Source organism: Tasmannia lanceolata, unplaced genomic scaffold (assembly GCF_043159265.1).
Source record: "Tasmannia lanceolata isolate RefF3 unplaced genomic scaffold, GAP_Taslan_0.1 ptg000019l, whole genome shotgun sequence".
In the NCBI taxonomy this organism is placed as follows: domain Eukaryota; kingdom Viridiplantae; phylum Streptophyta; class Magnoliopsida; order Canellales; family Winteraceae; genus Tasmannia; species Tasmannia lanceolata.
Window position 1 is genome coordinate 187,507 of NW_027518696.1, and position 15,638 is coordinate 203,144.

Below are 15,638 nucleotides of genomic sequence, written 5' to 3' on the forward strand. Positions count from 1 at the left end.
ATTAACTAAATACTTCGAAGACATATTAGAACTAGTATAGCCATTGTACGCATATATGTGCAAACAAGGCGGCAAATATTTTGTATAGGCATCCAAAGAGGAAATTAGTGAGCTTGACAATTTTACAAGATGCATATGAGCAAGTAAAATTGTTTCTACTCTCAATTGAAGCTTGGCTAAAGCTGGTTTCAGACACAAAAATCAACAAGAAAACTCCTACTGTTCTCAATAATAGAAACCTCACAGATGCTAGCATCACTCGCACATGTAATAAACCACTCGATACCCATGCCCCCATTGGAGAAAAAGCAATGGGAACCCTGTGATGAATTTGGCAGCGTCCGACCCCAATCCGCTTTGACACCCCCAAGTAAAACAAGTATTAGGTGGTTTACTCGGTGCAGTAAATGGCATTCCTTCGTCAGCAATACCAAAAGGATGACGAATTACATGGCCAATTTGCATCATATTCAGCTAAAGCCTACTGCTTCTTAATGAAACAGCTAAGTGCTAGAAGAATACCACTTTTCTCATTATATATATATATATTGATTGATGTGCTACAGACCTAACTGATATGAGGTTGTTCCGAAGACGCATTCTTTGGTAGAGATCATCATATTCAGCGCACAGGGGATGAAAAGAAAATAACAAGAAAATATACAAAGAATCCAGCTATGAGTATCCCTCCATATATAAAAGCTTGAGACGACTGCACTGGAACCTTGTATTCAATTTCGCAGCACCGCATCTTCTCCTTCTCTGTTGCTAGTACACGGTCCACATATCTGTTTCAATACAGAAAGAAAAAAAAATGTCTGTCATGTAGATAGAAAAGGCAAAAGAAAACGAACAAGGAAAAATGACTGGTCTTAGAACTAGATTATTCAGGTTGCTGCCACAACACAATAGACGTATACAATTTCAGTTAGAACAAAGGACATGGGGACCCAAAAGGTCTAAAACTTCTTAGGACCAAGGCCAAAGTGTTTGCAGGGTAAATTCCTTAGCAATGTAAGGCAGACTGGGAGGAGCTTCTGCCTCTATTGATTAAAAGATAAATCGTGTCCGAAAACCCAAAGCTTCTTCCTCTCCCACTGCTTCTACTGTGAATCCATCTATCCATCTATCCGAGGCTCAACAACCAGAGAAGCCACAAGATCATTATCTTCGACTTCGTAGATCTCATTACTGAAAGACCCAAACAACAAAAATTACTGCAACAATAACAAATTAAACTTGCCTTTATGTTCTCTTTAAGTGAATGAGAAACAACAGAGAAAACAAAAGCTTGCTTCTTTATTTATAATTTTTTTCCTAGGTCAATAGTAGCAGAGGATACACAGATTTGGGTGTGCACTGTTTCCTCCAGAATCATGCAAATCTGAGTTTAGATAGCCAAAGTACAGGCATGCCATGTTGCAAACTGACATTTTCCACCACCTCCAAGAACTGCAAACTTGGAGAGATAATCAATACAATATTTTTGAAGGAAACAATCACTTTGAAATCGTTGCAATGGATCAAAAAATGGAGCTCAAGTTAAACTATTGTGATTGTACAGTTGGCTAGACAGACCACTATTCTGTGGCTCCAATTAGAGTAAAAGCTTCCCAACTTTCACAACCAATTCGGCATTTCCTTGTATCCTACAAGAACCCAATAGAGCTTCTGTTACGGTCCTGAGTGGGGACCCGCCCAGGTATGGAACTTGGTGGGACCCAGCCTGGTATGGGACAGGTTTAAAGGGCCTTGCCTAACGTGTTCCATCAGCTCTGGAGCTTTTGGCGTACTGGTAAGGTACCTGAGAGCTCCCAGATAGCTACAGTGGGGTTCCATTGGCATTGTCTTTATAATGCCCTCAGCCTCATCTAAGTGCCCTGTCCTGCCTAGGATCAGAAAATGCGGATCAAGTTAAATTGTTGGGATTGTACAGTTGGCTAGAAAAACCAGTAACAAACTTGATTTCAAGACAGATATGGGTTGCACTTCTGTTAGGGACATGTATGGTATCGTACTTGGGCAAAACTACATGATTTTGATCTTACACTAGATGCTTTGCAAACATGGTGATCAACTAGCAATTGGATCTGGCATGATGTTGTAGTTATATCGATAACATAGCTTCATAACCAGTTATTCTTGGTTCTGTAAATGTAAAAATGGCACCACATGTGAGAGCTCAACAGCGAGGTTCCTGAGGTGGCAGTGGAAGAAGTGAGAAGGGATATAGGGGGGAGAAGAAGCTTTGACTTGTTTGATGTTCACAGCAGTTTATGGACCAAGCATACCTATATAATAGAAGCGTTTGTGGGATGAAAGAGTTTCTTGATTTCTCAATAGGTGGCCAAACTGACAACGCTAAAGCAAAAAATGGAGATAAAGTAAAGGAACCGGCCAATTTGAATGAGGTATATTACTGAAAGAAGAATGCAATGATATCTTAAGAGAGGAAATAAGTTGGAGGCAGATATCCAGGGCCCTATGGTTTAAAGAAAGAGACAAAAATAATCCATTCTTTCACAGAATGGCATTTGCAAGATTAAGGATCAATGGCATCAATCCTATCCAACATTATGGAGACTGATAGAAGAGGAGGAAATTAAAATAGTAATATCTGACAACTAGAAAAGATTGTACACACGAGAATAATAGCGGCGCCCCAGGGTGAGGGGATTACCCTTTGCTACCTTACCATCTAGCAAGGTGGAATGGTTGGAAAGAGCTTTTGAGAAAGAATGCAAAACAAAATTGGTATGGACAGGGATAAAGTATCGGGCCTTCAATGGTTTTCCTATGGCCCTCTATCACACCTTCTGAGAAGAGGTTAAAACTGTTAAAGTTGACTTATTTGCGGTATTTGGGTAATTTTATGCAAAGATTGGCAAAGGTGCAAATTCATCACTCTGATTCCAAAGAAAGGAGCATTGGAAATAAAAGACTTTAAGCAAATTAGCTTCACTCACAGCTTGTACAAATTATTTCTAAAGTTTTGACTAGCCGATTAAAGTAACGGGCCTTGTAATATCCCCATGTAAAGGCAAATTCTAGATGGAGTTTTAATTGCTAATGAACGTATGGACTCAAGAAATCGGAAATGATTATGGAGTATTATCCACATAATCAAAATGGAAAGGGCATACGATCATGTAGATTGAGATTGTTGATTTTTTGCAAGAGAAAATGAAATTTGGAGAACAATGACATTAGTAGAATATCAATTAGGCAAGATTATCATAGACATATTTCCAATTCTTGATAATGAAATACTAATTGGTTCCGTTGGGAGCTCTAGGCTGCTGCAACGAGAAGATCCAATACCACCTTATCTATTCATTTTGGTGGTTGAAGGTTGAAACTCAAGAGTTGATTTTTTGCAAGAGAAAATGAAATTTGGAGAACGATGGCGTGGGTAGAATATCAATAAGGCAAGCTTATCATAGACATATTCCCAATTCTTGATAATGAAATACCTATTGATTTCTTTGGGAGCTCTAGGCTGCTGCAACGAGAAGATCCAATACCGCCTTATCTATTCATTTTGGTGGTTGAAAGTTGAAACTCAAAGTTCACTTATCAAGAGGGGAGAGGATTTGGGGAAAGTGAATGTCTTTAAAGTACTAAGGAACGCACTTTCTGTCTCACATCTACAATTTGAGGGCAACATCCTTATATTCCTAGATGCGGCAGATGAGGAGATGAGAAATATCGAGTCGATATTTAGATGGTTCAGAGTAAATATCAAGCCGAAAAATCATTTTTTTGTGCAATACAAACAGGTACAATTGAAGTTGTGCCACTAATCTCTAAAGCCTTCTGGAGCACAGATGTATTTATTATAGTCACAAAAATTTCTCTTGGGAATTTCTTAGGAAGGGTGTATCTTGGAATATTTTAAAACTTTTTTGAAATTTTCGGATTTATATCAGGAAAATTTTCGGAAAATAAAATATTCAAAATATAAGAAGGCTATTGATATTTGTACTGCCATGTTTTGATAATGGGACAAACACAGCTTGTCTTTTCCAATTTAGCTGGCTGCTGAGAGTTATTGGGAATTGTAATAGCCTTTGACAGCTGGTTAAATAATAAAAGGCAAGATCAGTTTGTCTCAATATCAAAGTATGGCAGTGGGAATACCCCAAAATAACAGGGGTCAAGGTCAACCAGTGAGAAGATGGGGGATAAGCTTCATCGTTGGCAAGATCAGTTTGTCTCAATATCAAAGTATGGCAGTGGGAATACCCCAAAATAACAGGGGTCAAGGTCAACCAGTGAGAAGATGGGGGATAAGCTTCATCGTTGAGATGGAAACAGCCTGGATCGCCAGCTAAGACACCTAAATGATATCGTGAAGCAGCCCCCCTGCCTTTGAGAGCTGGTTAAATAATAAAAGACAAGATCAGTGTGTCTCACTATCAAAACACGCAGTGGGAATATCAGTAGCCTATAAAAAATATAAATTTTACTAAAGTTAGGACAAGAAATAACATCGTGAATTTATTGCAATAGTTTAGTGATATTTTCACTATAAAAAATAAAATCTGAAGATATCACGATGTTTTTTAGAATCTTGGGCAAATTTTGGAATTTTACAATTTTATCAAAAAGAGCTGCTATGGAGACCGATAGTGGAACTGAGTAACCTAACAAACCCCCACATGCCACATGGCATGGGAGGGGTAGATTTGCCATTTTCATGGAGTAAAAAGCCAAAAATCAAAGGAAGGATTGCTAATGTGTTGAGAGGCTATTTGTTCGGTTCCACAATTGGTCCCCAACTTGGTTACCATATCATTATTCTTTATCACAATATTGCAAAAAGTAGCAATATTTTTATCGGAGATATTTGTGACCATTTGGTCCAGCCCGTCCATTGGTCATGGCCTGAAGCCTGTCATCCTTATGGAGCATTTGAAAAGAAAAAGCCGGCCCCTAAAATAGCACATGACAATGAAAACACGTGTATGTCGATCACAATAATAACATTGCCATACAGACATTGAAAAGAAAGACAAAATGAGGTTAAAAATACTTTTCAGAGATGAAAATAAGGTTAACTATCAAGCTTAATTCATCAGTCTCAATAGTCATGAAAAGAATTCTTATGTAAATGCAAGAAAAATTAACTGCATGAATCACTCATGTTAAAATAGAATAGCTTACGCATGAAAAAATATAAAGAAAATAAATAACTAAAATAATAGGGGAAACCCAAATGTCCACAGGATTACTCACTGTTGGGTAAATATACTGCTTTGGAATATCTCTGAACTGTTCAAGTAAGCATCCTCTAACCGATGATCATATAACAAGGAAGATAGATCTACAAGCTGTTCCTCAAGATTCTGTTATTAAGCAAATAGACCAAAAAACCTCAGAATGATAGGCGCAAAGCATTATCAAGGAAGAACTACTTTATGATGGCCATTCATATAGGAGCAACATACATCTAGGTATTGCTCTAACCGTTCGACTAACTCATGTGGAAAAGGTTCTGGCAAGTTAGTCGTTTTCTTGTAGAACTTCTCCAGCCATAGCTCAGTGCTTGATTTCTGTTTTTTGCCTTTCACTGGCTCACCGAGAGGCGTTCTTAGATACTCCCCAGCAAAAGCCTGGACAGTCTGTAAAAGTAAAACAGAAATTAAATAAGTTTCTCTAAAGGTTGAAATGGATAAGTCGTGGAAAACAAATCCAGATAACTCTCAACACCTCAGAAGTATCCCGGATTTTGCGAAGTGCGGCATCAACACTTGCATATATTGTGCTTCTCTGCAAAAGGAAAATGTTATCAAGTACATTTCATCCAAAACCGAGAAACAAAACTGACTTGTCATGACAGCAGCAGAAATGCAGAGTTTAAAAATTGGTTGAACAGTAGGCACAAACCATAATTAAGAAAGGAAGTAAATGCTCATCATTTGAATGACACATATATCAAATGGACGAATGTAAACGGCTAACGAATGCAAATGGCTATAATAAATAATATGCAAGTAGCACTAAAGATTCTTTTTGTTTGTTTGCTTGTGTAAGAGAGAGAGAGAGAGAGATCACAGCAATTTTTTGCAACCAAAGAACGGACACTTTAAGGAATTCCGTGCATAAACCCAGCTGAAGTGTGTAAATTAAGCATGTGAGATAGCCAATCAGCACAGTCCAAATTTGCGTATTAACATGACACCGTAGCCCCTTTTGACTTTCTTTTTTGAATTTCTTTGAGAATGAAACAAGAATAGTAAGAGACATACCAAGGCAACATCCTGAAGCATTAGGCTAATCTGAGAAGCATTAGAGAATGGTCCAAACGGATGACAGCCTGCAGCCCAAAGCCAATTCACAACAGGCCTTTCATGTACATGAGAGACTTTCTCATAAGGTGCACTAAGCCCACCCACTGCAGAAGCCAATCCTGCCAAAATGTGGCGCTGTGCTTGTGACGGGAAAGCATACCTTTTCTCTGTTTCGGAAACATAGCTGTTACACGGAAACAATAAAATGAACTTTTGAAAATGTAACCACTGAAGTTCACAACAGGGATCCAGAGATTGATATGAATTATCAGGTGAAACTATTAAGAAAGATATGTTAGCAAGAAAACATCAAAGGTAAAACACAATGTAAGTTATCGGGCTGATGTACATAATGACCAGCCATGTTCTATAGTTAGAGATGGCCAGATGAGATGGACTTACAAACGCTTAAAACTGTAGGGGGGCATTTGGATACGCGGATTTTAGAATCTTGGATTTCCCCAAATCCTTGATGGGAGACAAGAGAAGAAGACCGTCGGTTTCACTTCTCTTTAGAATCTTGAATTTTAAGTAAGAAATCCAGGTTTAGAAATCTATCCTCCATCCTGAAATTTCTAAAACCTGAAAATGTGGGGATGATATCCTACTCCCTTGCTGACGGAAAGAAGGGTGAGAAACCAGAAAACGACGGACGGTCTCCTTCTTCTCTCGTCTCCCATCCAGGATTTTGAGGAAATCCAAGATTCTAAAATCCGCGTATCCAAAAGGCCCCCAGTGCATTCACCTCTCCCAAATGAAGTTAGCACATGCTACAGTCAAAAGAAATAAAACTGAAAAGAAGGTGTACACTCATTCACTATTAAACATGTGAATGATCTAAAAGTTTAAAACCCTGTAAAGCTACTGACAAGAATAAAATCCATTTCTGAAGGTAAACATAAATGAAGAACTCTCCGCGAATGCTTGGCTAATCACTGCTCACAAACTCCGAAAATTAACTTGTCCAAGGTAAAACTGAGTTGACTCTGGAGGGCGAAAGGAGTTTTATTGACTCATTAGGGCCAGGTGAGTAAGTGATTAAAGCGGATAGTTTTCAAAAAGAAAACCAAACAACCTGATGAGACCAAGGTCAATTCAACACAAATGATTTTCACATGATGAGAACCACATGGTTGTTTATCAAAGTGAGGCAACGGAATCTTAAGATTTGTTTGTTAAGACCTGTTAAAGTATAAAAGATTAAATAACGCCATCTCCATCAGCTTAAGCTTTTGGAGTAACTGGTTGTTTCACATGGTATCAAAGCCAAAGGTCCTGAGTTCAAAGTTCAAACCTCTTGGGCAGCAAAAATCCACATGCAATGGCCAAACCCAAAAGAGGGGCCAGATGTGCCACATGTAGGCCAACCCTAGAAAGAGGGGCCACACGTGAGAGGGAGTCTTAAGTATAAAAGATTAAATAACGCCATCTCCATCAGCTTAAGCTTTTGGAGTAACTGGTTGTTTGACAAGACCCAATGAGAAAGAATAATGGTCAAATAAATTAAATCAGGGTCACATAAATGGCTTAAATTACCCACCGAGGCGTTGGCTCTTCGGCATAAAGTCACGGGTTTGCTCCCTGTTGACGACTGTTCGAACCCCGCCCCCAACTTACCTGATACACGTGGTGAGTGGGTCGTTGCGTGTATCCGTAGGGACTAGTCGTACTCCCGAAGGGGGTGGGGGCATCCTACGTCATCAAAAGAAAAAAAAATGGCTTAAATTATCATCTGGTATGAAACTGTAGGAATGGTAGCTTCCTGAGAGATCTGGAGTTTCCATTAACATTTTGTACGAACTTTTCAATGTCTTCTCTCTTTAAATGGCTTATCTTTTATTCTCTATTCAGAAGTCACTAACAAAAATTCGTTTTCAAAAAAAAAAAAAAAATTCATAAAGAAAAAAAATGATTCCAGTTTCCATTGTGGTTGAATATTTCGGAGTCATTTACTCGACCACTCTAATTGGATACAGTGGAATCCTGGTGCGTCAATCTCTGACATTTGACTATATGAAGAAAGGCAAGATCCTGCCATACTAGTCCTCCATCTTTCGACTTGACACGATGAACAGTAAAATCCTGTCATGCAAGTCCATCTTGACATCGATAGTCAAGGGATACTATTCCACCATCAAAACAAGATAGTTATTTGGTTTGATGTTCAGCCATGAAATGTATTCCTATTCATTGGGTTGTAGCGTAAGATTATTTTCCATATAATGTTAACCAACTTCTATGACCAAGGGGGAATGAAGCATCTTTTCAGCTTTGTTGTTCAGCAGCAACGCAACCTCTGACAGATACGGACAACTTTGGATGGCCAATTTTGCCTAGCTGGTTGCATGTCTGTTTCGCAAGACCAGTGGGCCGAAGCTCACCAAAACGATGGTAACCATAAAGGAGATGGCAGGGCCCACAACATAGATAGGCCTCAGAGCTACCTATTCAAGGCCTAAAGTTCCCGGAAAACCCACTAGAAGCCATTGGACCAGCTGTGAAATCTAAAAATCTTCCCGTGACTGTAAATCAATGGTGAAGGAATAAAATGAGAGAGAGAGAGTCATGAGACAAGGGAAAGGAGAGATATCATGAGAGTATTTCACAATGTAGGAATCCTCTCCTTTATTAATATTTTAACTTAACTTAAGAGTAAATTACAAAGATGCCCTAGGCAAGGGAAGATATGACAATTACATAAAATGACTAGCAACCAACACTCCCCCTCAAATTGAGGAATAGATGTTAAGTATTGTTAACCATTCCTAGCGTGGAAGTAAGATTCTGATATTGATTTCCCAGCAGTGCTTTCACAAAGTAACAGTCTACCTCTACATGCTTGGTTCTCTTATGAAATACTGGATTAGAGGCTGTATGAATAACATCTACGTTTATATGCTTGGTTCTCTTATGAAATACTGGATTACAGGTTGCATGAATAGCAGCTTCATTGTCTTATAGCAGAGAACACATGTCACTGGGTGTTCGACGTTAAATCATTATGGATGGTTTCTTTGCTTATATGATGGTTTTTTAGTGCATTTGTGCTTAGTGTAGCACTTGAAGTTTCATCTTAAATGTTTATCATTTGCATATGTTTCCAACTATTTCCATGAGTTTACATGATTTGCACCCAAATTCCATCCTAAACTGACATGTTTCCATTTCCATCATGACAGAAACACATACCGAAACCAAAAACCTTAATGTTGACGTTATTTAATTCATTGTGTTAGATGTCAAGGACACCCATGTAAAGCTTAAGAATTAAGAAACATGTTTCTCATTTAGAAAAAGAAACTATAAGACTAACTCAAACTAAGTTCACATCCACGAACAAAGCAAACATAATCTTGACAACAAAACTCAGAATGGAAATTGAAAGAATTTTTGACATCAAGTTGTAATAAAGAAAAGGATGCCACAAACGAAGAAAATGGATTCTAGATTATTACCTCAGAGGTATCTTCTCACTTTCATGCTGAAGGACAATGACCGCATCTTTGCTCGTCCACACAAGACTTTCATCTTCCATCAAAAGGTTTGCATCAACACCAGCCAATGATAGGACAAAGCTGTCAAGGGATGCAGAATGTTTTAAATATTAAAAATCTATTGGGCATTACCATTTGTTAAACAAGGATACAAAATATGGTAGTGACAACTGACGAGTTACAAAATAAGTTTAGACAAGAGCGTGGATATAAATATAAATATACACACACACGCAGAGAGAGAGAGAGAGAGAGATCATGAAAATTCACAATTTGTGACTAATCCAGATGCATGATATTAAGAAACTTGAAACAGTGGACCAACTAAATCTTAATATAAAAGCAGGGCTTACTGACTATTTCGCAAGGTGGACAGTCCTTTGTTTGCTCAACTATTTAAGGTATATACAAAAAATAAAATGTTCAAAATTAACCAGCAATTTTCACAAGCGGTCTATTGTTTCAAACGACTTTCTTAGCATGCTATGTTCAAAGCAACTAACAGTTTTACATTGTGCTCTTTGTTACATAGAAAACAGTTTGGCATAGCGAGAGGAGATAACATTGTCCACGGTGCTTTTCCGGTTTTGAAGTGTTAATGAATCTTCTTTGCACTATTCTAAAGCATTTACCTTTTAACAAATAAATATAGATCTTTACAACGGTAAGAAGCACTCCACCACCCATTCATGCAAAATGTCTAGTGATCAACCATAGGCTGCCTCATGCGAAGCATAAACCACCACATAGGACTTACCAGGCCACAAGAAAGAACTTTGAGATGACAAATGAGGAAAAATCGATGTTGGAGACCCTAGGTTGCACGAGTACGAATACGAGTGTCGGAATTCGACGTGGGTATCGAGTGTCAGATTCGACTAACCTCAAAAAAAAAAAGGGAAATGATAAATTCACCCCTTTTCTTTACGTGGGACAGCCAGCTGCAGTGTACGTGTACGTGGCAATCATGTTCGTTGAATCCTTCCCACGTGAGATACATCAGGCCCTCTGCAGTCATAGAAACACTGCTGCTGGATGTCCCAAGTAAAAAAGAAGGGCAGATACATCACTTCCCAAAAAAAAGGATTTGTGGATTCAGCTAATCTTAATTCTTTAACAGTATAGTATGGTTAAATATTAGCAATTTTGGTAGGATAAGTAAATATTATGTCTTATTTCCATTTAAAAAACCTTACTATCAGAATTCAGAATAGATAAAACTCAAAACGTGTGATAATTGTAAATATGGTGTTGGATATAGAAAAAAAGAGTAAAGAGATCTAGTAGTGTCGTGGTGAATCCTAAACTCTTAGAATCTGAGTATTTGACACATGTCCGACACAAGTACATCACCGATTCAAAAGAATCCATGTAACATAGTAGGCAGTCCTCTACAGTGTGCAGCTCCAGTTCCTCTTCTTACAGCCAAGGTTTTAAATTTCGGTTTCGGTTTCAATTATCGGCCTTGGCCGAAACCGAAATTTCAGATATTTTGGAAATTTCGAAAACAAAAGTAAAATTATGGAAAAAAACCATTTTTCTGAAATTGCCTAAATTTCCTAAATATAAAAAAAATTCTGCTGAAATTTCTGAAATTTCGGTTTCGGTCCCAACCAAAATCCAAAATTTCGGTATTTTGGCCGAAATTTAAAACATTGCTTACAGCACATTGGCATCAGATGATATTCGACAACTGGTACAAATTTCAGTTTCTACTGCAATTTCTTCCGCATTCTCTGCCATTGGATTGTTTGGTAAAACATTTCATTTCTCTCCAATTGTTAATCCTACTTGGTGATGGGGACATCAATAAAGGAGGAGGATTCAAAGTTTACGAGTGAAGAAAGAATCGTGGGAAGGAGAATGACTGATTATTGCATGAGACTATGAGAGATGGACGTTCACACGTGCTACATATACCACATGTGCCTTGCCACATGTGCCACATGCCACATGACGTCACTCTATGTTGACGTTTTTCTTTTAATTGTTTTTTATTATTTACTCTCTATTTTCGTCATTTTATTTGTAGCCTACTTTTTAGGCATCAAATCTCATCCGTTTGTATGTTTTTGGTATTATTAGAAAGGTTTTTCAATTACCTATCTAACGGGCCCAAGATCACATGATTTTGGATGTGTTTTGAGCAAGTTATGAGTGTTTTTAAGAAGTAGTATAGGTCTATTACGGGATTACTATTTTAAGTAAGTTTTTATCTTTATTTAACTTTGCTTTAGATTAGATGAATGGTTGAGATTAGTTTTTAACTTTAGGTTATCTTCTAGGGTTTCTTTTCTTATAAATACATCTTATGAAAGCAATGTAAGAGACTTTTGGAATATTGAATAGAATTGAGAACTTTTGTGAGAGCTATTATGGCTTGGACTTCTTCTTCTCTTCTCCTCTTGGTGGGCTTGGAGCCATTCTACACTCATCTCCTCTCATCTATTATCTTCTATTTCTTCAATCAAATCAACACAAACAAGGTTAGTAAATCAAATTTTCTATTTTCTTTGTTTTTGAACCCTAAAACTAGAAACCTAAAATCCATAGATCTCCCTTGTTCTCCAAGATCTTGTCATGAGATTTTGAGGGATTGTTTTTATGATTAAACCTCAGCCTAAACACCCAAGAACCCTAACTTTAAACCCCTTTTGAGCCTTATTGCAATTTTCACCCATTTCCAAGCCCGGAAACCCTTTTAAAGGATCCATAACCTAAACCAACCATCAAATCAGAACCTTAATCCTAGAATTACCTTTCTTTTACCTTCTAAACCTTAAATCCCAGATCTGTCAAATTACCAAAATACCCCTACAACCCAAAATTGAACTATTTTGAGCCTTCTACAGCTGGTGGACTTTTTTTTTGTTTTTCTTCATTGGATATTATTATTTTCATGCTTGCGTGACATCTAGTTCATTGGTACTTACATTAGCTTTTAGTTATTTTAATTGGTTACATGCGTAGGCCTAGTTTCGGACTAATCTTTCTATTATCAATTCATCTTACGAATCTTTATCGCTTTGATTGATTTGTATAAGGTTTAGTTCATGCTTAATTACAATCTTTACAATTATTTATGCTATTTAAGTCTCATTACTGTTGCTGCCCATAGATTAATTAGGCGTTAATTCGAACCTCGGTAAGTTGTTAAGTGTTCTTTTAATTTTTCGCGTAAGCCCTAAATTGTCCTAAAGTCTTAATCCCATTAGGAGTGTAGGATTTTCCCTAAACTAGGTGTTGTCCTGCATCACTTGGTTTATTGACTCTGGTTCTTTCAACCACATGACTAGGGTGCATATCTTTAGTACACCAGAGCAGGGTCTATATCAAATTGTCACTGCTAATCGTTAGAAGTTGAATCATCAACAAGATCCTCTTCATTTTCTTCATTGTTGAAGGTTACCACTTGCCTCTTTAGACGATCATTGTAAAGATGGCCAACTTGACCACACTTGAAACAAGCACTTGGACTGTTGGAACGATTGTGCTGATTTCCAGCATGATTTGTAGGAGCTGATTTTGTAGAAGTTCTGTTGAAATGTTCGGATTTCGAATTTGCACCTCCATGTGATGATTCACCTTTGGAAAAAGGACAGGGACTATGAACATCCACCTTCAAGGCTAGTTGATAAGCATCATCGACACTTAATGATCGGTGCATTCAAACCTTATCACGAATAGGAAACTTCAAACCACTAACATACCCTGCTACAAGTTGATCTTCACTTTCTTGAATATTATTACGAGCCATGAGCTTATAAAATTCTTCGGTTTAAGCCAACACATTCTTCGATGCTTGGCGTAGGTTGTTGAATTGAGAAATTATAATTTGAGAAAAATCCAATGGAAGAAATTTCTCCCAACTGTAAGGTTGCTCCACTGGAACCTGGTGGTCATGGGTTCGAGTCACGGAAACAGCCTCTCTGCAAAGCAGGGGTAAGGGTGCGTACATCTAGCCCTCCCCAGGCCCTGCAATGGCGGGAGCCTCGTGCACTGGGGTGCCCAATGGAAGAAATTTCTCCTTAATCCTGGACCTCATTTTCTCCTAAGAAGAAATCTTATGCTTTCCTTTGCAAATCCCCATTTCTCGAACTTCGTCCCACCATGTCGAAGCGTAGCCACGAAGCCTTGTAGCCACAAGCTTCACACATTGGCTTTCAGATGTCTCCATAGAATCAAAGAACTTCTCAATGGAACTACACCATTCAAGAAACTCTTTGGGTTGTAGACGACCATAGAACTCCGGCAAATCAATCTTGAAGATGTCGATATCACGATAAAACCTTCCCAACCTAGCCTTCTCACGAGTATTAGTGAAGTGATTCACATCGAGCTCATCACTAGAATTTCCACGACATAATCCACCATGCTTATTACGAACCTCTTGGCATTCAAGCCACACGGTAAGTTGCTCAACTTGTCTTCGAAGCGCTTGAAATCATCTCTTTCATCTCTCAAATCTTCCATCATTTGGTTTCCACGCCTTGCTCTACCTCTTCGTGCCGACATGAAAGAAAGCAAATCGAAGCTAACCCGAGAGAGTAGCGTTGGCTCGAAACCAGATAATGCTGATGCTTAAGAGGGAAGAAGATGAAATTCGAACTCAAGAACGCAACTAAGAGGAGAAGAAGAAAATGGGAGCAATGCTCAACCCAATTGATAGATCATCAATTACATCAACTTATCAAAATCCAAAATCCCCTTCTACAGCCAGTTTCTACCCCTTTAAATGAAGGACTACAAGAGAAAATTCGTTCAACCTCCTCCACTAGCTAGCTTAGGGACTTGAATATCATAAATTGCATTGGAACTCACAAAATTTGACTAGCTTGGGAACCCACTGACACAGTCCACTAACAGCCATATCTTTTTAATCACTTGTCCAATTATTGAATGCCTATACAAGTTGGAAACGGCACAAAAATACCGACAACTTTCTATTTTACCACTTTTTGAGATTCTGTCATCTACAAGTCCAAAAATCAGGTTCAAAAATCAGGCTGCAGCATTATGGCGGGAATGCACCTTGGAACTCCACCAAAGCCATCTAGTTGTGACATGGCTGCCACATTGGCAATGCATCATTTTTGCTACCCAAAAAAGTTAAGGGGTGTGGCTATAAATTGCATTATTCAGAAGAGAATATGTTCAAAGTTGGACAAATCATTAAAGGAAAATCGCATAAATCTTTTGAGATCCCCAAGCTTAATCGGGTAAATACTAGGTATTGGAAAAAAATTAAATAGTTTGCTATAACTTAAATTGATACAGATGAATTATTATTGAGCTAGCTATTATCATTCACCGGAAATCTCATTGGGTTCTACTCACATCTTCTCTTATTGAGTCATATCCTTGTGAATGGCAATTTCATAACAAAGAAAAATTCTTTATCTCATCCTCACCACTAAACAAAATAAAATTGAATTGGTTAATACATTACAGTTGGTGGGTCTGGGTGCAGGTTATTTCCAAAAGAATAGGCAACTGGTTAAGAAATGGAAAAAAAAGGCTTCAAATTACTTTTTTTTATAGTAGCAAAGAAATCACAGCAGAGATCAATATAAAGAACATTATTAAAGAACATATCAACAATATGCTATTGATGGTACAGTATGATAAGAGCTAACAGGGATCTATCTATTGCAGAAGGGTTTCATAAGCTCACACAGGAATCACTCTGGTTCCATAGGTTCGGTACAGATTTCCTTGTTTACTTTTTCCACTCCTTGTCTTGTCCTTTCCGCGTTTAGGGCTGTAAGTTGCCCAAAGAGGCCGATGCTTAATTATGGAATCTTGTGAACCATCAGATTCATCCATCCAATGCTAGGGAAATAAAATAAAA

General features: G+C 38.0%; 1 protein-coding gene across 1 annotated transcript in view; it reads right to left on the reverse strand.

Annotated features, from left to right (window-relative positions):
* Nucleotides 1–508: 508 nt before the first annotated feature.
* LOC143852601 (uncharacterized) overlaps nt 509–15,638 on the reverse strand; it is a 34,362-nt gene continuing 19,232 nt past the window's right edge. Inside the window, exons 10-16 of the mRNA XM_077362061.1 lie at nt 15,462–15,619; nt 9,749–9,868; nt 6,252–6,477; nt 5,713–5,772; nt 5,451–5,624; nt 5,239–5,348; nt 509–788 (exon numbers count right to left, since the gene is read on the reverse strand). Of these exons, the coding sequence (XP_077218176.1) occupies nt 623–788; nt 5,239–5,348; nt 5,451–5,624; nt 5,713–5,772; nt 6,252–6,477; nt 9,749–9,868; nt 15,462–15,619 (1,014 nt within the window). The 3' untranslated portion in view covers nt 509–622. The remainder of the gene's footprint in view (nt 789–5,238; nt 5,349–5,450; nt 5,625–5,712; nt 5,773–6,251; nt 6,478–9,748; nt 9,869–15,461; nt 15,620–15,638) is intronic.